General features: G+C 37.1%; 3 protein-coding genes across 3 annotated transcripts in view; all 3 read left to right on the plus strand.

The window, feature by feature from the left end:
* The window catches only part of LOC129741575 (uncharacterized), a 531,269-nt gene that overhangs the window by 109,032 nt on the left and 400,640 nt on the right, over positions 1-21,597 (plus strand). The window lies entirely within an intron of this gene.
* LOC129741573 (uncharacterized) lies at positions 6,686-7,446 on the plus strand. The gene is made up of 2 exons (XM_055733309.1): positions 6,686-7,111; positions 7,240-7,446. The coding sequence occupies exons 1-2, from the start codon at positions 6,686-6,688 to the stop codon at positions 7,444-7,446; spliced, it is 633 nt and encodes a 210-aa protein (XP_055589284.1).
* On the plus strand, positions 15,995-16,755 carry LOC129741574 (uncharacterized). Its single transcript, XM_055733310.1, has 2 exons — positions 15,995-16,420; positions 16,549-16,755. Exons 1-2 carry the CDS (start codon positions 15,995-15,997, stop codon positions 16,753-16,755), a joined length of 633 nt encoding a protein of 210 aa, XP_055589285.1.

Here is a 21,597-nt window from a genome sequence, read left to right on the forward strand (position 1 = left end):
ATCGTTAACAATGTTAATGCGAATCGCAAATCTAACCAAATAGGTAAACTATCGTAAACGGATTCTTAAAGTCGGTTTAAATCGGATGTGATTAAAAGTTCGTCATGTTTGCAAATTTGCTCTCTCGCGTGGGATTCCAGTGAGAAAACTACCTTGTTCTACTCTCTGCTATAACCAGTGCTAAAAATCAGATGATTTATTTGGAAATATTCGGTATCGATTTTTGAATACGGCGAATGAGCCAAATGTAAACAAAGGGTATCATATAAACGTGTTAAACTCTCTATTTTACATCTGAAAATTTGATCTTTATTTACTTTTCTCATTCCATTATCGTAAAATTTATTTTTTTAAATAAGACAAATAGCATTTTTTGAGTATCCAATAAGGGTTGGCCCTTTCGCTTGATGATACCAGGGGCCAAACGTCATTTTTGTTTTGTTTTCTTTTCAAAAGGTTTCTTTCCCTCCCAAATTTCCTCGCGAACAAAAGTACCAATAGTAATCTTGGAATAAAAAAAGGGCATTCTATTTTTTTTTAATCAGTTTTGCAAGGTTATGTCGTGAGACGGATAAAATGGTGATATTAATGAGCTGAAAATTGTGCTTATGTGTGCATTGAATTTACTTGGATGTGTATTCACGCCGAAATTTGCTATTAAGGTGAGTGAACCAAAGGGCGAACAGTCATTCTGGATTTTAGAGGGTGCTTGCATTTTTGCGAATCAACAAAATGGGCAAACGAAAGGGCCAAAAACCCAGTTTATTCTATTTTTACGTTACAATAACGGAAAACTTATATTCACCTATCGCGGAATTCAATTATGCTTATTTTGAAGAAGTTTGGGTACAAAGTTAGGAAAATGATAAGATACAGCAAAATTGGCAATTGATCATATTTTTTGAATCTCAGAGTGCATTTTTCTTGAAACAGAGGTCTAGATGTATTGGTCTTTTTCAAAAATCGATACCGAATTGTCCAATGAGAGAAGCAGCAAATATCGTCGCTGGCATTTTTTGGCATGTATTGAGAACAAAACTCGCGCTTTCTCCCACACTTTCAGGATGTACGAATAAAGTGTTTAATATTGGTTCAGTTGGTATAATTCTGATCGCTTAAGTCAGAAGTGCATGAATTTTATATCGTTTTACATTATTTTCTTTGTTTACCGAGGATTCTTTTTTTTAATTACAACAACTAACTATAAAAATTCAAAAATCCTGGACACTGTTATGTCCATCTTTGATCAATCCCAAGATAAGTGCGCCAAAGCCTTTCTTTTGTCGAAATGTATCGCCATTTTAAGCGGTTTCTATCAATTGTTTTTTGTTTCCAAAATTACGTTAGAAACAATCTGCACTTGTTTGTGAACATGGCACAACACTCCAATATAAAGTCTCATGGGACAAAATTTCGTATTTTTCATGCATAAAATTTATTTTTTTTATTTTTTTGACTAACTACCAAACTACATGTTGCTTTTCGCAAACTGACTGAATACATTTTATACATTTTGTTGAAAAATAATTAAATTTATTTAACGTTGCCTTTTACCAATTAGGTACAAATTCGACGTGATGTTTCCAAAAATAAATATGAAAAGAAGATTTCGTAATGACGTATTTAATCGTTATCGTTGAAGTTGTTAGGAGTATGTCGTAATCAAAGCCTCTCCAATATGTGTTGTTAGCCTACTTGGTTGAATGATTCTACTGAATCAAAGCAATCGAAAGATTCCTTTGTACCTTGTTTGAACCTTAGGGAATCTTTTGATTACTTTGATTCAGTAGAATTATTCAACCAAGTAGGCTCACAGCACGTATTAGAGAGGAGAGTTATATCATTGAATATTATTTTCCTTGAATAATATGACGTTCTCTAATATGGCCGAAAATTAACATAGCAAAATAACGGAAAAAAATGAGGTTACCGGAACTTTTCCCCTACGTATCCGGGCTGGACAAAGCCAGGCTATTTTAAATAAAAACCTGACAATATCCATGCATGTGATTTTCAAATTTTCAATCCAAAATCCGGGCAATATCGGAGCGAAAAAGGTCAAAATCTGGAAACTATTCAATAAACATTAAGAAGAAAACCACTTTAATTATTTACTTTCATCGAAATACGGATTTTGAGTCGTATTAAAGGTTCCAGAAATGGTTAATGATTATATTGTTAAAACGTGCAGTAAAAATTTCTGTTTTATACGAAAAAATAAAAACTCATAAGTTCGTTCTTAGTACATCAACGAGATATCTCGTTTTTCCGTTTGCCGCTTGAAGGCTACACATGAAAGCATAGCTTAAATGTTGTTATTCTAATAATGAAAATTTATTCTATAAAATTTAACTAAAAAATTTAAGTAACTCAAAAATAATTAATTTGCAAAATTTTGTAAAGTGGTTTCAAAGATATCCAATGCTGAATTTAAGTGTTTTCCGGCTTAGATTAGAGCTTTAATTAGAGCTTTTTGTTTGATTTTGTGAAAAAAAATCAGGACAAAATCCTTGCTTTTTCAACGCAATTTTTGAAACCGTAATTTATTTAAAACTTTTACCGAATATCTGAGCAAGTCCGAGCAGAACCGGATCATCTTGTAAGCTTTGGGTTAATCAGCTTAAAATGTTAAACATGCCTTGATTCTGTTGCAAAAACGCCTATTTATGGCAGTTTGCCCGTTACCGAAATATTTTTAACCGCGTAGTAAAGATTATGAATTACATCCAATCCTACGTGAAGAGTACATTGGCTATAAAAATGGGCGCCAAAACTACTTACATATTGATAGACGAGCATCAGTAAGTAAGTCTTGATTGCTTCTGGCGCCTTCCTACTTTAAGTGATTTGAATGAAGAGAAAAAAATTAATATTGGGTGCCTTGGCTTTAATTTAAAATGAATAGAAAATAACAAAATCACATAAAATTACATAAAAATATTTTTGAAATTATTTTTATAAGCCCCCATTTTTATATGGCTTCTAACTGATTTTACCCGGCCTTGCACGTATATCTTCTAATATATAAAGATGAGTTGGACTAAATATGTTTGTTTGTATGCACCTTATATAAATCCACACCGCTTAACCGATCAGCCTGAAATTTGGTACAGAGATGTATTTGGACGAGGGTAAGGTTTTAGTGATAGTTCTTAACCCCTCCCACCTAAGAAAAGGGACCCTCCCATACAACTTTCGTTTTTATTCCCACAAATCAAAAGTCATGGCACCCATTTGGCAGCCGATTTTCGTTTCCTTTGGCGGGTTGTTTTCACCATCACCATGGGCCGGGCATAAGAAACGACTATCCAGAGTTCACGTGTACTGGAAAGCAAATCAAAGCTTGCTGAGCGTTAAAGATTTGAAAGGGGAAATGTTGGCGGGTGTTTTTTGTACCCTTACTGCTGAAAGCACGTGGTACCGGTAGATACGGGAATTTTGGATGCAATAATGAGCTAAAATTTCGGATTGAAAAATACAACTAACCTGTAGAGTATGTATTGACTTGAATTGTAGTGGTTTTCAAAGTACTTCCTACCAATATGCTGCAGGGCTTTGGAGTCTTTTAGAATATACAGTGTGTGAAGTATGGATGCAATGATTTATCTTCATTATGAATTTTGATTGAGTGCTGAAAACATATTAAGCTATTTTCTTAAAATCAAGCTTTTTAGAACCAACCATTTTCGTATTTTTAGAATTTCTCATAGAGAAAGATAAAATAATTAAATTCAAAGATATAAGTTGAGAACTGTGATTTCAACGCTTTGAAAGCCGTCGAGAAAGCTAAATGGAGGACTCAAAAATTTAACGTGCATTATTTGGAAACACCAAATCCAACGCAAGAAACTTTATTTGAAATTAAGTTTGAGGTTTAAAGTTTTATACAATTCAATTTTATCGGTCAATCTATGACTTTTGTATAAATGTTGATCATTAATGTGTTCAATTTTACCATTTAAATATGCGAAATCTTAAACCGTTTAGTACTGCAAATTCCATCAAATTATTTCCAAGAATTTTACTTTATCACTCTCCACAATAATTAATGAGATTTTTTTTCCAAGAATGGAAATATTGAAAAAAAAAGAAATGTTTTGTTAAAACATCATAAAATGGGCGATTTGGGTTCCGAGATAATTTCTTTTAGATCACTTCAAAAAACTATTTGTGCAACCTGGAACATTTTTGAAGAACTAATCATAAAACGGTGTGGAATAAACAACGAAAAGTACACATACATTTTAAAACATGAAAAATGAGTCTTCAACAAGTTTAAAAAACCAAATACAAACACATACAGGATCTCAATGATACTTAGTGTTTCCTCGAAGAGATTCCTTTTACTTAATTCTAAGAGTACATCTTTCGAGTATATGATGGCTGGCATCTCACAAATGCCTCAACCACTGAACCACAAAAGTTTACTGTGTTTACCGGAATTCGAACTCATGGCCGTTGGCTTGGAAGACTTGAAGGTGCGGCAAGTTTCGGAAGCCTTCTTAGAATTTTCTGTCATTTTTGTCATTTTTGTCATTTTTGTCATTTTTGTCATTTTTGTCATTTTTGTCATTTTTGTCATTTTTGTCATTTTTGTCATTTTTGTCATTTTTGTCATTTTTGTCATTTTTGTCATTTTTGTCATTTTTGTCATTTTTGTCATTTTTGTCATTTTTGTCATTTTTGTCATTTTTGTCATTTTTGTCATTTTTGTCATTTTTGTCATTTTTGTCATTTTTGTCATTTTTGTCATTTTTGTCATTTTTGTCATTTTTGTCATTTTTGTCATTTTTGTCATTTTTGTCATTTTTGTCATTTTTGTCATTTTTGTCATTTTTGTCATTTTTGTCATTTTTGTCATTTTTGTCATTTTTGTCATTTTTGTCATTTTTGTCATTTTTGTCATTTTTGTCATTTTTGTCATTTTTTTCATTTTTGTCATTTTTGTCATTTTTGTCATTTTTGTCTTTTTTGTCATTTTTGTCATTTTGGTCATTTTGGTCATTTTTGTCATTTTTGTCATTTTTGTCATTTTTGTCATTTTTGTCATTTTTGTCATTTTTGTCATTTTTGTCATTTTTGTCATTTTTGTCATTTTTGTCATTTTTGTCATTTTTGTCATTTTTGTCATTTTTGTCATTTTTGTCATTTTTGTCATTTTTGTCATTTTTGTCATTTTTGTCATTTTTGTCATTTTTGTCATTTTTGTCATTTTTTCCAAGTTTTTTCATTTTTTTTGAATCATTATAAAGTTACTTTGAACGACTTTTTTCTTCTGTGGTCTGATTAAAAATTTTATTAATCCAGGAATCAATTGTTCGTTTCGTAAAACACCGTTTATCGAATTCTCGTCCAGATTTCTTGCAAAATAATGCAAATTATTGCAAAAATTTTGAACATTTAATATGGAAGGAAGTTTTTTTCTGACGATTAATAGAAAATTTGAAAGCAGTAATCGATTTGAAGTCCTGTTAAACTCCCGTGTTTAAATTTTGGTCTCGATGTGATACATTTTAACGTAATAATTGCATTAACATTATTATGAACGATACCTTTTGCCGTCCCCTTGTCAAAATTTGACACTTAAGTTCAATTACATATGCTTTAAAACTAAATTTTCAAATTCGCTTAACAATCTGATACATTATCAAAACAATATTGCATAAACAAGGCGCAGATAGTATGAGCGTCCCCTTTTGCGGACTTGTGGATTTTCAAAATATTGATATTGAATCTTAAATGACTTATGTTGAAATTTTAATTTCAAGATTTTTACTAGAAATGTATATTAAATGTGTGGAGTAGGGAGCTTCATATATGTTCATGAAACTTACTGAAAAAGTATTTTGTGAAAACCGATACAAACTTGTGCTCTATAAAGCGCAAATAAACCTTGAAATAAGTATCATACTTGCTTAAAATATAGCACGGTTTTTAAGGTGCTCCCAGTAACATCATTTGCTTTTAATAAATCACACCAGAATACATATGGAAAATTTTAACATATTAACTGTGTTATTCCAATATTAATTATTGTTAAGCTTTAATTTTTTTTCATTTCATTTCTTCAAATTGTAAGAAAGAAGTTTTATAATAAAACATGCAATTGAAGATCTAAGTAGGAACTTTCTAAATAATGACCGAGATTTAATAAGAACATCAACGTTTTAGGTTCATTTCTATGTATGTTTAACATTTTTTTTTAGACATAATGATGCAAAGTTCATCTTAATACCTTAAAGATTTTCTCCTTCCAATGATGAAGCGATGTTTAAATGACGAATCATCAAAGAAATTTATTTCTATTCAAAACAACTTCAATTGAGCTAAGAACCCTTAAACCCCTGTAACGACCGACTAGCTCAGTCTTATCGCTAATCTCAGAGTCGGCTAACTGCAAAGGGGAAACACGAAAAAGACGAAGAAGAGGGATGCGCAACAAAACAAATCTCCGAATGAGATAGCGGACCTCTCCAACATATATCGGCTCGGAAAATTATAAGTTTGGAAATTTACGTTTTTACATTTTTTTTTTTTATTTAAGACATACAACAAAGGTTATAAGGGAAGGGAATCGGTGCGGCCGATACAGCAACTTGAAATGATTTTGAGGGCATGGGTGGCGACTTGATTTCTTGGTTCTTGGAAGGCTTAATAGTGTGGCTTACCGCAATTGCCGGAGCGGATGGGCGCCATTCGAAGATCCTTGGATGGACCCCCGAAATTGATACTTTGTGGTTGCGGTAGCCGTCTGCCTTCTTCCACTTGGATGTCTAGTTGCCGGATTGTCGCCTATGTGTCGATGCCAGCAGGTTGTAAGAACGGGTCAACACCGGCGACTTCGGGCCCGCAGATGCGTGCCAGCAGAACCTGTGCCAGCGGAACCAGTGCCAGCGGAACCAGTGCCAGCGGAATCAGTACCAGCGTAACCAACGCCAGCGGAACCAGTGCCAGCGGAACCAGCGCCAGCGGAACCAGTGCCAGCGGAATCAGTGCCAGCGGAACCAGTGCCAGCGGAACCGGTGCCAGCGGAATCAGTGCCAGCGGAACCAGTGTCGACGGGGTCGAAGCCAGCCAGTTGATTGCGGCCAATCGGAGCTTTGACGGCGAGGTAACACCGAGCCAACGGATTGCGGCCAATCGGAGCTTGCCAGCGGGATTTGTTCCAGCGGAACCTGTGCCAGCAGGGTCGATTTGATTGCGGCCAATCGGAGCTTGCCAGCGGGATTTTATCAACAGATTGCGGCCAATCGGGGCTTGCCAGCGGGATACAATCAAGCCAACGGATTGCGGCCAATCGGAGCTTGCCAGCGGGATTTGTTCCAGCGGAACCTATGCCAGCAGGGTCGATTTGATTGCGGCCAATCGGAGCTTTGCCAGCGGGATCCAATCGAGCCAATGGATGTTGTCGTCGGATTATTTAAGCAGATGAAATGCAGTGGATAGTTGCCACGTGGTTTGGTTACCGGGAGCCAGCTTTTCCAGCAATTCTAGCTTTTCAACTAGTAGGAGGACCACACTTTTCGGAGAGGTTGTAAGTCACTTGATTTCTTCTCCGGAATTGCCCAGCAACCCTTTCAGAAGGTAAATTGCAGGAACCTTTCAGAAGGTAAATTGCAGGTTCTACACAAGATGGCTTCTCCAAGCCAACAACCACGCGGTTTTCCTTTTGATGAGCAGACCACTTTACAAACGTCTGCTCTCAATCACTATCCACTCCCGACTGACTCCTTGTAGAGCTCGACAACCAACTCTCCACTTCGTTTCCAGATTTCGCCCCGGAAATTTGTTGGTTGTCAAACTCAAGTCGCCCATTATAGCACGAACGGGGTAGGGATGCTGGCAGTTAGGGTGACCATGGACATAGTTCTATGTCCGATTATCATACTCACGAGCCACGGAAGCCAGCCCACATCACGTAACCGTTCTGGTAGTTGTGTCCTAGGGCATCGCGCTCTTGGGACACTCCAGACCGGAAATCTTCCGTGATGATAACCGAACATAGAACCCTATCGCAAATCCTACACTAACAGACAACACAGCTAATGACAATTTTATGTTTCCCTATCATCAAACATCGAGCCTTATAAAAACTATTACAATAATTACCCTAACTTAATTTAATTTTATATACATGGGATCGGTCCTTTAACACCTACATTTAACGCATTGTTACCTTCCGACGGTAACAATTATCCCCCTCCAAGTGAAAAAAAATACAAAGTATTTTTTTTTTTATCATCACTTAAAGGTATAATTTGAGAAAGGTAGTCGTTATATGGTCGGATAAAGTAGAATCCTCTTTTTTTTTGGATTTTTTTTTGTTTTTTTTTTGTTTTTTTTTTTTTTGGTTTTTTTTTTTTTTTATTCATATATACTAATAATATCCTATGTGCTATTTTCCTACTTGAATAGTTATGAAGATTATCTACTATGATTTTTTTTTTTTTTTATACTAAAGCGAACCTAGGAAATAATTCATTCTTATTTAATCGTTTTCATACATTCGCATTCATGGGCCCTTTTTCATTCATACACTCGTTCATTCTATATTCATTCATTCGAAATAGTAAGAATTATTATTCTTCCTTTTATATCAATATTTAATCTAATTAATCTACTATGGATCTTGGGAATTTTATCTCGCCAAGATCGCAAGCATAGGCATTCTAGGCTCTAGCTTTCTCGTAAAAATTACTTTTTTTTTATGTGCACATTTTATTTCAGCTGGATTTTTCTTTTAAACTGAGAGTTCATCATGATCCATTTTACTTTATAAAATGGTCTACCTTTTCTCTTATTTCTGTCTATAATATTTATTTTCTATTACTCTTTTTACAAAGATATAAAGAAATGATAATCAATATGTTTGTATTTGAATTTGATATTTTTGGTAATCCTATTTTTGTTAGGAGTGGTAGCTATCTAAATCCTGATCCTAATCGAGCAGTTGGGGTTTGCCCATGCCTAATCTTTTACTATAACTGCACGAAACTGCACGAAAATCGAACTGTCAAATCTGACCAATGAAGAAAAATAATGATAATTGGAAAAAGAAGATTCAGTTGAAAACTAACTGGAATCTGCGACACGTATATTTTTCTGCCGAACTTGTTCATTAGCATTTCGAGGAAAGAAGGTAATATTTCTAAGGTAATAACGCGACTTCAAAGCTAAATGTTCTATTTTCATTCCCTCCGTAGGAAATAACCGATTTCCGCTAAGGTTCCGGTCGACGATTAGTAAGACTTCTTATGTCCTTATGTCCAGCCACCTGGATTAAAAAAAAAACGGAAATGTTTCGAAGGCTACCGCGGATGGCTCCAGAAGTGAACGACCCAAGAGCAACAATCCCCGGAGGGAAGGCTCTGGTAAGTTGTTCAGCCTTCTACTGTTCGATGATGGTTTAATTCGCGCGCGAGTGTTTGTGTTTTTTTTTTTTTTATATTGCCATGCAGCCAAATAAAGTTTTCTTTCGAAAGTATGAAATTACGAATTCTTATAACGAGTTTTATAATCATACCCGAAGACCCAAGAGCAACACTTCCCAAAAGAGAAAGGCTCTGGTAAATCTCGAGATTTGTTCGCGTGTGTTTTCTCCGATAGTGATTTTTATGTTTTTGCTAATTCTTTTCTCTTATACGTATTTTTGTAATTTTGATCATAGAGTTACATTCCAATGTAAGAAGATTCGTTTGGTCTCTAATTCTCTATTAATGACTCCTAAGAACCTGAACAACATTCTTAATCAGGAAGTCGTTGGATAAGTTTAGATCATCATTATGCGGGCTTCAAATGTTCGGCCGGCCAAACACCTAAATCTTTACCATCTAGATCGGATATTACATATGACGATTTTCCCTTTTTAGCTGTTACGATAGCCGGTAGAAACTGTGGCCCGTATTTGGCATTATAGTTCTCTAAAGCGCTAGATTGTTTCATGTTTCGTCTGTAAACCATGCTACCGATTTCAAAAGGCTTTGAATAATTTTGATGACGAAGTGCGTATCGTTTTTTTCCTTGTTCTTGTGCTTTTTGCAGATTTCGTCTGACTAATTCGTTTATCTGTTCAAAAAGTTCCTTAAGTCGTTCGCCTTTCTCATCGTCATTCAGTGGAGTTACGTTGGTGCCTAAATTATGGTCTGATCCCTTTTGGATCATCTCATATCCATGGGTAGCGAAAAACGGGGAAAGAGTGGTTGATGTATGTTCCGTCGAATTGAGAATGGTTTCAATCTCAGACAACTTAGTGTCCCAGAGTCTTTGATCCTTTCTCGCATAGGTCCTTATCGCGGCATTGACAGTACGATTCACTCTCTCGACAGGATTTGCCTGAGAGTGATATTTCGCGTTCAGCCAATGCCGGATATCAAATCTGCTCAAAAGGGACCTAAATTCTCGGGACAGGAAGCAGCTGGCGTTATCAGTTATAATTGCTTGTGGGACAGAGTTGCGGTAAAACCATTGATCGCGGAGGACCTGGCAGAAATTATGACTGTCTATTTTCCTGAAAGGGAATAACATGATCCATTTAGTATGAGGGTCCAGAACGGACATGATAAACTGGTTCTGTTTCTTACTACGGGGTATTGGGCCTATGAAATCTACAGCAATAATTTGCCATGGATGACTGGTTATTTTGCGCTCACCCATCATGGGAGCAAGGGCGATGTTGGGGGCCTTAGATTCCTTGCACGTAGTGCACCGAGAAACATATTCTCGAACTTCGGATGTCATTCGCGGCCAGAAATACTTCTGACGGATTCGAGACAACGTTTTGTCGAATCCCAAATGCATAGAGTTATCGTGATTATCCTGAATGATATTTGGACGTTCTGAAGGACTGGGTACAATTTTCCAATCGAAACGCGAATCTTGTAGATCATTTCTACTGCCTACGTATTTCCAAAGTTTTCCGTCGTCAACGCGATAATCAACAAAGTCGTCTGGATTTTCAACTACTTTTTTAAGCATTTCATCAAATAAATCATGATCATCGTGGCTATTGATCGTTGCTACGCTTCGAGAAAGCGCGTCTGGGACCGTATTTTCCTTACCTTTTCTATGTTTGATCGTCATACTAAACTGCTGCAATTGGAGACACCATCTGCTGCACCTGGATGCAGTCTTCCATTTTGCAGTCATAAGGTGGGTGAGAGCGGAGGAATCTGTTATAAGTACAAAATGCGACCCTTCTACATACCCTCGAAAGGCATCTATCGATAGTAACGCAGCCAAAGCCTCTTTCTCACACGCGTGATAATTCTTTTGAGCCGTTGTTAGTTTGTGAGAAAAGAAGGCGATCACCCGTTCGTGACCTTCCTGAACCTGGGTCAATATTCCCGCCACAGCGACGTCACTTGCATCTGTCTGAATCTGAAATTCCAAGCTGAAGTCTGGGCAGGTCAGAATGGGTGCAGAGATTAGCTTTTCTTTGATGTTTCCAAAAGCTTTCTCGGCATCATCAGACCAGCTCAGTACTTTTGCCTTTGTCTTTAACAGATCGGACAGAGGCGCAGTGACACCGCTGAAATCGTCGATAAATCGGCGGTAATAGTTTGCCATCCCTAGGAATCTGCGCATCTTCGTTACGGTATTGGGTCGCTCATAATCAACTATTGCTCGTATCTTCTCCGGGTCTGCTCGGAGGCCGTTTGACGAGATCAGATATCCTAGGAATGGCAATTCAGAAACCCCAAATTTCGATTTATCGACGTTTATTGCCAAGTTCGCATTATATAATCGAGAGGCGATTTCCCGAAGTAACCGAATATGATCTTCGAACGTCTCCGTGACAATGATAATATCATCGATGTACACGAAGACGTTCGGTTCCAATTCCCCATGACCTAGTATTCGGTCCATCAATCTTGCCAATTCCCCGGCGCTGTTGACTAGGCCGAAACACAGCCTGCGGAATTGGAACATCCCGAGACCCTGAACACTAAAGGCTGTGTATCGTCGGGAGGCTTTCTCCAAGGGAATTTGGAGAAAAGCTTCCGACAAGTCTATAGTGCTCAGGTACCGGGCCCGAGGTAATTGGCCGAGGATGCGGCCAGGATGTGGCAACGGCTAAGCGTCACGCACTGTACGCTCATTTATTTTCCTAGCATCAAGGCATAGGCGTACCTTTCCGGACGGTTTGATCACGGGAACTACATTAGAGCACCAGTCCGAACTGGCTCTTTCAATGATTCCTGCTCGTAACATGCGTTTCAACTCTACTGCTACTTTTTCGCGAACTTTGGGGGATAGCGTATAAGGATATTGACGAACGGGAGGCTTTCCTCTCCATTCGTCCGCTATTTCGATGTGGTGCTCCACTAAATGTGTATAAGGAAGATTATCCGGATCAGCTACTTTGAAAAGTTTCTTGATGGTTTCTAGTTCTTTGAGTTCTTGTGAAGTCAACACTGTTTCTTCTTGATTCCGTACTGGTCTCTCAGAAGAATCAATAAAATTGCAATTATGTATCTTGGGCCAGATTTGGAATTTCTCCCAAAAATCCATTCCCAAGATACAAGGAACCGTTAGGTCCTGAACAACGATTGTTGGAATTATTTTAATCTGGCTTGCAAAGTTATACGGGATATCCAATGTTCCCAAAATAATTAAATAAGTTCCGTTAGCAGATTTTATAGTCGTGGGTCGGGTAAGTGGTCTCAACTTGTGGTTCGACAATTTTAGATAGACCTCCTTACTGATCAAGGTTAATTGACTACCTGAATCGAGAAGTCCTTTGGTTTCCATACCGTAAATTTTCACGGTGGCGTAAGGACGGTTATCATCGTATTTGGCTAAAGATATGAGCAAGCTTTCTAATTTTTCAGATTCGTATAACGACTCGGGAACTATTTCCCAAAATCGTGAAGGTGTTGAGTCTATGGGAATTTTATTTACGCTATCGGGTTCGGCGGCCGGCGAATTTCGGTCGCCTGCAGCCCGTTTTTTCTGCAATACGGACAGTTATGCGTTTCAAATCCCTTGAAACCGCAAACGAAGCATAACGATCCTCTATAGCTCTTACATTGTTCTAGCGAATGAGTGGATTGACGACAGTATAAGCATTCCTCTGGGTTCGGTGGATGATGTGAAGCTATCAAGGACTCAAGCGTACGAGTCGGCTTTGATGGACCTGGTTTTTGAGGGTCGTCTTTAGGATCTAAACCCTTAAACTTCCCTTCCAGGCGATTACCTTCCTTATGAGCTCCTTTTTCCCTGAGACTAGGTTGCTTTCTAGCTGCATAATTATTTCCCTGATTTGGATTCAAGTTTTTCTGCGTGCGAACCTCTGGATTCTTATCTGCCCAATTTCTATTTTTGATTTCCATGATAGCATTGGTAGATTTCTCATTACCAAAGATTTTCGTATCAAGATAAAAGTAAGAAGCGTCTATTTTGTAGCCTGCGTCTAAGAGTTCTATTAGAGTATCCGTTTCCTTCCATAAAAGTAACTTTTTATAATCTCCTCTCATGTTTCTTTTTAAAACGTTGAGCTTTTCTGCATCATCGAATGGTTCGTTCATCGATCTGAACATTCCTTCCATCGCATAGAAAAATTCCTGGAACGTTTCGTTCCGCTGTTGACGCCGTTGGTATATACGGGTCCTGACCAAGGAATCGAGTTCTGGGTGAACAAAAGCTCTTTTAAGTTCGGATACTAAGTGTGGCCAACTGTACAAGCGACCAGCGGCTCGCATGCTCATGTACCAGCTAAGTGCCGGTCCTGCGAAAAGATGAAAGGCTGAATCGAATAGTTCATCTTCTCGTATGCATTCTGAGAGTGCTAGTTGAGTCACTAACATTAGGAATTCATTGAGTTTTATCCCCTGATCTGTTCCCGAATATTTATCTAATTTCCATTTAGATACCGGTAGGAGACTATGTGATCGTCCGCGCGCATGATCACTAAAATTCATTTGTTCTTGCATTCTAGGGTTTCCGTTATAATTTGACCGATTGAAGTTTTGATACTGATTATTGGACCGCGGATCAGAGACGTTAAAAGCTGTGCTAACCGGAAACGCGTTCGTAAATGATGGTCTGGCGTTTGAAAACTGATTATTCGGAATAATGGTCGGCGCGGAGTTCGCATTTGGATTCATCATAGATCCTCTCGTTTCTTGTGATATAAACGGTAACGGATTATTAGATATTTGCTGAAAAGCATTTTCCGGACAATATTTTTCATATTCGGGGGCACAGGACGTAGCAAAAAGATTTCCAATCATTGGGTTATTAATTCGCGACGTCGATGGATGAAAAAGAGGCCGTTGAGAATTCGTCGGATAATCATCAAGATATGGAGGAAAATACTGACGTTCGACGTTCCTATTTCCCGATTCCGGTATATATGAAGTAGATACACTAGGCCTGGTACCTGATGTAAAAATCGGTGGGTTCGTTATTGACGTTGTTACGCGTGTCGCTATACTTTGAGGAAATGGATTAATCGAATTTGCAGTTCTTTCGCGAGACTGATCAACCGCGCGATTATGTGAATGGGAACTCATTCTTATTTCGTTATCGAGATATTGCGCGTTATTGTAGTTGTATTTTCCACTATTTATCGAAGATTTCGGAATCGCGCCGGTCGATTTTGATGATTCTTCCGAAACGTGTTGGGCTTTATACTGACGTAATTGATTCAATTCGTTTTCTAATCCCAATATCCCTTGTATGAACTCCTGCTTATCGCAGGAAGTAGATTTAATCAAACCTAAACGCGAAAGAGAACTGATAAGGTCTAATTCGACACTCGAATCTTCTTTGTTGTCACTATTATTTGCGATTCCAATTCGGCTCATTGGGAGCTGAGAATCTCTGTTAGTACCTGTTGAGTTTTCCTTGAAAAGCTGATTCAAGGAATCGTCTTCAGCGACCGTGGTCGGAATTTCATCTTCCTCAACTCCGTAAAAATATCGATTCAGTATGAACAACGTTCTTTGAAGCATATCGTTAATGATCTCGGGGTTTTCTTCGGAAAGTGTTTCGCGCAAAAGTTTTATCCGACAACCCAGATGTAACAAAACCGTTAAGTACTTCCTCGCTAGCTCTGATCTATTTGTGTAACCACATACTTCTTCAATCTCAACAAGTTTTTTCTCGCACGTTTGAATTTCAATATTTGGATCTCGCGTTAATGTTTTAGTAACATCATCTGATTTTTCCTTTTCCAATTTCATTATTTCTTTAAGAGCTTTCCTTTTTCTAGAGATATGTTCATCTTTAGCAAACGGAACGCTTCTTATTTCTAGTTCGTAATCAAGATCGTCTCCGTCTAAGTGCTCGATTCGGGCCTCGTTAAATAGCTTTTCTAGATCTTTCTCCATGATTAAATTCATTTTATTCTACCAATTCAAAATTAAAGAATTCAATTCTCAGCTGGTGCACTATATAAACTATTGATATAACTCCTTTAAACTATTGATGATTCAAGAGAAACAGCACATAGTATATCTTTATCAAATTTAAACCTGTAAATGAAATTTAATGCAACTGAATCAAACAGACATTATCCAAACCACATAGCAACCAACGTTCACAAAATATAACCAAGAAGTCACGACAAACCTACGATTTCGTGAATCACCCCAGGCAGGATGGAAAAATATTCAATTTTGAATATTTTTCTATATTTCGCGGATCGCCAAGTGTAACGACCGACTAGCTCAGTCTTATCGCTAATCTCAGAGTCGGCTAACTGCAAAGGGGAAACACGAAAAAGACGAAGAAGAGGGATGCGCAACAAAACAAATCTCCGAATGAGATAGCGGACCTCTCCAACATATATCGGCTCGGAAAATTATAAGTTTGGAAATTTACGTTTTTACATTTTTTTTTTTTATTTAAGACATACAACAAAGGTTATAAGGGAAGGGAATCGGTGCGGCCGATACAGCAACTTGAAATGATTTTGAGGGCATGGGTGGCGACTTGATTTCTTGGTTCTTGGAAGGCTTAATAGTGTGGCTTACCGCAATTGCCGGAGCGGATGGGCGCCATTCGAAGATCCTTGGATGGACCCCCGAAATTGATACTTTGTGGTTGCGGTAGCCGTCTGCCTTCTTCCACTTGGATGTCTAGTTGCCGGATTGTCGCCTATGTGTCGATGCCAGCAGGTTGTAAGAACGGGTCAACACCGGCGACTTCGGGCCCGCAGATGCGTGCCAGCAGAACCTGTGCCAGCGGAACCAGTGCCAGCGGAACCAGTGCCAGCGGAATCAGTACCAGCGTAACCAACGCCAGCGGAACCAGTGCCAGCGGAACCAGCGCCAGCGGAACCAGTGCCAGCGGAATCAGTGCCAGCGGAACCAGTGCCAGCGGAACCGGTGCCAGCGGAATCAGTGCCAGCGGAACCAGTGTCGACGGGGTCGAAGCCAGCCAGTTGATTGCGGCCAATCGGAGCTTTGACGGCGAGGTAACACCGAGCCAACGGATTGCGGCCAATCGGAGCTTGCCAGCGGGATTTGTTCCAGCGGAACCTGTGCCAGCAGGGTCGATTTGATTGCGGCCAATCGGAGCTTGCCAGCGGGATTTTATCAACAGATTGCGGCCAATCGGGGCTTGCCAGCGGGATACAATCAAGCCAACGGATTGCGGCCAATCGGAGCTTGCCAGCGGGATTTGTTCCAGCGGAACCTATGCCAGCAGGGTCGATTTGATTGCGGCCAATCGGAGCTTTGCCAGCGGGATCCAATCGAGCCAATGGATGTTGTCGTCGGATTATTTAAGCAGATGAAATGCAGTGGATAGTTGCCACGTGGTTTGGTTACCGGGAGCCAGCTTTTCCAGCAATTCTAGCTTTTCAACTAGTAGGAGGACCACACTTTTCGGAGAGGTTGTAAGTCACTTGATTTCTTCTCCGGAATTGCCCAGCAACCCTTTCAGAAGGTAAATTGCAGGAACCTTTCAGAAGGTAAATTGCAGGTTCTACACAAGATGGCTTCTCCAAGCCAACAACCACGCGGTTTTCCTTTTGATGAGCAGACCACTTTACAAACGTCTGCTCTCAATCACTATCCACTCCCGACTGACTCCTTGTAGAGCTCGACAACCAACTCTCCACTTCGTTTCCAGATTTCGCCCCGGAAATTTGTTGGTTGTCAAACTCAAGTCGCCCATTATAGCACGAACGGGGTAGGGATGCTGGCAGTTAGGGTGACCATGGACATAGTTCTATGTCCGATTATCATACTCACGAGCCACGGAAGCCAGCCCACATCACGTAACCGTTCTGGTAGTTGTGTCCTAGGGCATCGCGCTCTTGGGACACTCCAGACCGGAAATCTTCCGTGATGATAACCGAACATAGAACCCTATCGCAAATCCTACACTAACAGACAACACAGCTAATGACAATTTTATGTTTCCCTATCATCAAACATCGAGCCTTATAAAAACTATTACAATAATTACCCTAACTTAATTTAATTTTATATACATGGGATCGGTCCTTTAACACCTACATTTAACGCATTGTTACCTTCCGACGGTAACACCCCCTCTAGTACTGTTGATAACTTTTGGCCGACCCCAAATAAAGCCTTTTCCCCGAAATAGAGCTTTACAAACCCATGACAGGTGCCTAGAAGATGTAAATCGTAAAAGTTGTCACATTTAGACAAATTTGTTGCCTGCACCTTTCACTAAATGAATCTTTTCCGGAGCTGCGGCCATCTCGAAAACCCGACCTTTTCCCGACATAATCACTATTGCCGAACAAGGCAAAGGACCTTAAAGCTTCCTCCAAAGGCAGGGAACCCTCATCATCCTTCTCGCTTGTTTGGCGCAATATTGTCAACCGTTGAAAGTGATGTCAGCTCAGAAACTCAGTCAGGCTGGACCGACTTCGACTCCGAGAGCATAAATTCTGAACGGTAATGTAAGCATATAAAATTTATAAACCTCTAACAAGGACGGCTCCTGACCTATAAATCTCGATTTCTGCCCGGACCAAAAGAAGATGAGCAGCAGCAGAAAAATAACACGAAACTTGTCAACTGAAGCCTCATGCATACCTGCTGGAAAAGCTGGAAACATGAGCCCACCAAACCGTATACAGTATGTATATCGAACGAATTGGCCGCCCAACGAGCGAAGCCAGGGCCAAGTTGAACCCAGCTTTCGATTTCGCTTTTTTTTTCACTTTTTTTTGGACGTCGAATTGAGTCATGATGATAAAAGCTTGGACCAAGGACCAGAACGCCAGGGAAAGTACCATAAAGTTGCCGGAGTAGATCGTAAAAAGTTTGGGTCACCGATCGACGGGGCCAAACATTTCCAGGTTGCGACTTTGGCAAACGTTCTCTCGAAAAGGTAAAACTGTTCAGGAATTTCGGGGTTGATCAAAAATAATGAAAAAAAAATCTCGTTACCTGAGAGTAACTTTTAAAAGGATTTTGGATGAAATTTTTCAAAACCGACCAAAAATTAAAAAAAATATAATTTTTCTGGTAGTATTTTAAACTCACAGATTGAAATCCAAAGATCAATGTTTCCTTTAAGGAAAATATGTAAAAATGGTCGCATAAAAAGATAACAAATTTGGTAGTTTTTTTTATAATTTGGAATTATTTTCTTCGTCAACAGGACTTACATTTTCAAGAAGTTGCTACCGTTTAGACAAATAGTGATGCTCTCCCAAAAATATATCTTCTGAAGCCACCGCTGTTACCCGAAGATGGAATCCCAGAATGGGCACGCATTAGACAAATTACGGATTCAAAACATCCCAGCTGCGCCGGAAACAAATTGCAAATTGCTAATATGTTTACGGTCCTCCATTTTTTTAACCCTCCCAACGGATGCAAACCCAAACATTCATCACATCCATTCGTTCGTTTATTCATTCAAGTTTCCTTTTTTTGACGTTTTTCCTTACGAAAGCTAAGGAAAGGGTTGATGATGGAAATACAAACCCGTAGACCGCAAAAGAAATGAAAAAAATGGATAACAGTATAAAGCAGATCATATCGATTATGAAGGGACATTTCTGCTGCTATTTTTGTTCGGTGGACCATCCCACAGCATCCCAGGAGATAGATTTTATGGGTAAGGATTTCGGGATCGGTGTTTTTTTTTCATTTCGTCGTTTTCAAGGCTGATTTCGTGCTTGGCTGGGTCCAACTGGTCGTAAATATCGGAACAGACGAGCAGCTGGAATTTCTGGAGATAAACTTTATTCGACGGAACTTCTAAATCGATCATTTTGGTTGGGTTAGTTGGGTTCTGATGTGGAACAATATTTTTAAAGAACGTGAAACAATCCAAACAATGAATACTTTTCAAAATAAATGTATATATACTTGAAAAAAAAGGGTTTCAGTAAAAGAATGTTTTATTAGAATTGAAAAAAAAAAATCTACAGTTCATCAAAGAAAACATATTGGTACAACACCTCGCTGATTAAAAATCAACTAAAAAAAACACTTATCGTAATCATTTGATTGAGCTTTTTATAATTTTAAGATTGTTATGATATTAGTTATTCAAGTTCTGATTGTGGACCTCGCAACTAATTTAATTTAACTCGACATGTGTATTTTCAAAAACCGCAAACATCGTTTTCTTTCGGTGGCTTGGTTGTTTGAACATTTGTAAGACGCTTGCCATCATTCCTCGAAGTATGTAAGCCATAATTGCAAGAAATATATAATCTCTTCGAAGAAACATGAAATTTCACTGAGATCCTATAACTTTCATGTGTGTATTCGTTTAAAATAAACAAGTTCTAATTATAAAAAAAAGTTGAAAAGCAAAATCTGGAAAAAAAAGTTAAAAAAAAATTAAAAGTAGAATCAGTAAAACTGAAATACCTTCAAAATATCTATAATATCTATTATTATTATTATTATTATTATATATCTATAATATCTAAAAAGATCTATAAGTCTAAGAAAATCTAAAATTATACAAGAATCCAAGCATATCTATAAAAATTCTTAAAAGTATATAAGAATAAACAGAAAAACGATAAAAATTATCCAACCAAAAACATGTAAAAATCCAAAAAAAAAATGTATAAGAAACCCTAAGAAAATTGAAGCAAACCTCCAAAAATCTTAAAAAGATCCCAGAAATTCTTGGAAAATCTAAGAAAATTTAAAAAAATAAGAAAATTAAAAAAAGGAAACCTTAAAATATCCAAAATATTTAAAAATAAAAAAAAATGAAGAAAAAAAGGAATCAAGATAATCTAAGAAAATCTTAGGGAATCCAAGACAATCTGAAAAACTCTAATAAAATCTGAGATAATCTAACAAAATCTACGAATGTGTAAGAAATCCTATATGAATCGAAGAAAATCTAAAAATAAACAAACAACATTCATGAGCATCGAAGAAAATCTTAGAAAATCTAAGAAAACCATGGAAAAACTAAGAGAATCAAAAAAAAAAACTAGAAAAATAAACCTAGGAAAACCTGAGAAAAAAAAAAAAACACACTCACAGAATCGAAAAAAAAAATCAAATTTATCAAAGACAATTGAAAAAAAAAATCAAGAAAATCTTAGATAAACTAAGAATACTATGAATCTATGAATGAATCTATGAATATCTTAACAATTCTAAGAAAATCTAAGAAAATCAGAATATTAAAAAAAAAGAATATAAACGAAAACTTGAAAAAAATCTTGGAAAAAAACGGAACAATAAAAAAACAATGAAAGTTGAAAAAAAATTAAGAAAATCTAATAAAGCCAATGCAAACTGAAAAAATCCAAGAAAATGTTTTTAAATTCTAGAAAAACCTAAAAAAATATAAGCAAATCAAAGCAAATTCAATAAAATCTTAGAAGATCTAGCGAAATTTAAGAAAATTTAGGAAAATTTTGAAAACTCTGAAAAGAATCTAAAAAAAAATATAAGAAAATATAAAAAAATCTAAAAAAATTTCAGAAGATCTAAGAAAAAAAATCTGACAAAATATAAGAAAATCTAAGAAAATTCAGAAAATCTAAGAAATTATAGGAAAATCTAAGAAAATCTTAGAAATTATAGGAAAATCTAAAAAAATCTTTAGAATTGTTAAAACATCTAATAATCTATGGATATCCAAGAAAATCAAAGATTACCGTAAAAGAAAACCTAAGAAAATCTAAAAAAATTAAAAAAAAAGCAAATTTAAGAAAATCTAAAAAAAACTCAGAATATCTAAGAATATCCAAGAAATTCTAAGAAAATCTAATAAAATCTAAGAACATGTTAGAAATCTTAAAACATCTAAGAAAATCTTACAAAATTTATGAAAATTTCAGAAATTACAGAACCAAAACCTGAGAAAATCTTGGAAAATAAAAAAAGTCAAAAAAATTAAAAAAGCAATTAAAACTGAAAAAAAAATCGAAGAAAATCATAGAAAACCAATGCAAACCTAGAAAAATCAAAGAAAATTTGTTGAAATCTAGGAAATCGTTAAAAATGTAAGCAAATCATGGAAAATAAAATAATATCCAATAAAATCTAAGCAAATCTGAGGAAATCTGAGGAAATCTGAGAAAATCTAAAAAATTCAAAAACAAAATTAATAAAATTTAAGAAAACCTAAAAAATCTTGAAAACACAAAAAAAATCTCAATGAACTCAAGGAAAATTG

Source organism: Uranotaenia lowii, chromosome 2, assembly GCF_029784155.1.
Source record: "Uranotaenia lowii strain MFRU-FL chromosome 2, ASM2978415v1, whole genome shotgun sequence".
NCBI classification, from domain to species: domain Eukaryota; kingdom Metazoa; phylum Arthropoda; class Insecta; order Diptera; family Culicidae; genus Uranotaenia; species Uranotaenia lowii.

What these genes read in the sequence shown, in the direction of transcription:
- LOC129741573 (XM_055733309.1), top strand. Translation starts at nt 6,686, where the DNA reads ATGGGCGCCATTCGAAGATCCTTGGATGGACCCCCGAAATTGATACTT. An exon ending in ATCGGAGCTTTGACGGCGAG is followed by an intron (nt 7,112 to 7,239) that starts GTAACACCGAGC and finishes TTTTATCAACAG; the next exon opens with ATTGCGGCCAATCGGGGCTT.
- LOC129741574 (XM_055733310.1), top strand. Translation starts at nt 15,995, where the DNA reads ATGGGCGCCATTCGAAGATCCTTGGATGGACCCCCGAAATTGATACTT. An exon ending in ATCGGAGCTTTGACGGCGAG is followed by an intron (nt 16,421 to 16,548) that starts GTAACACCGAGC and finishes TTTTATCAACAG; the next exon opens with ATTGCGGCCAATCGGGGCTT.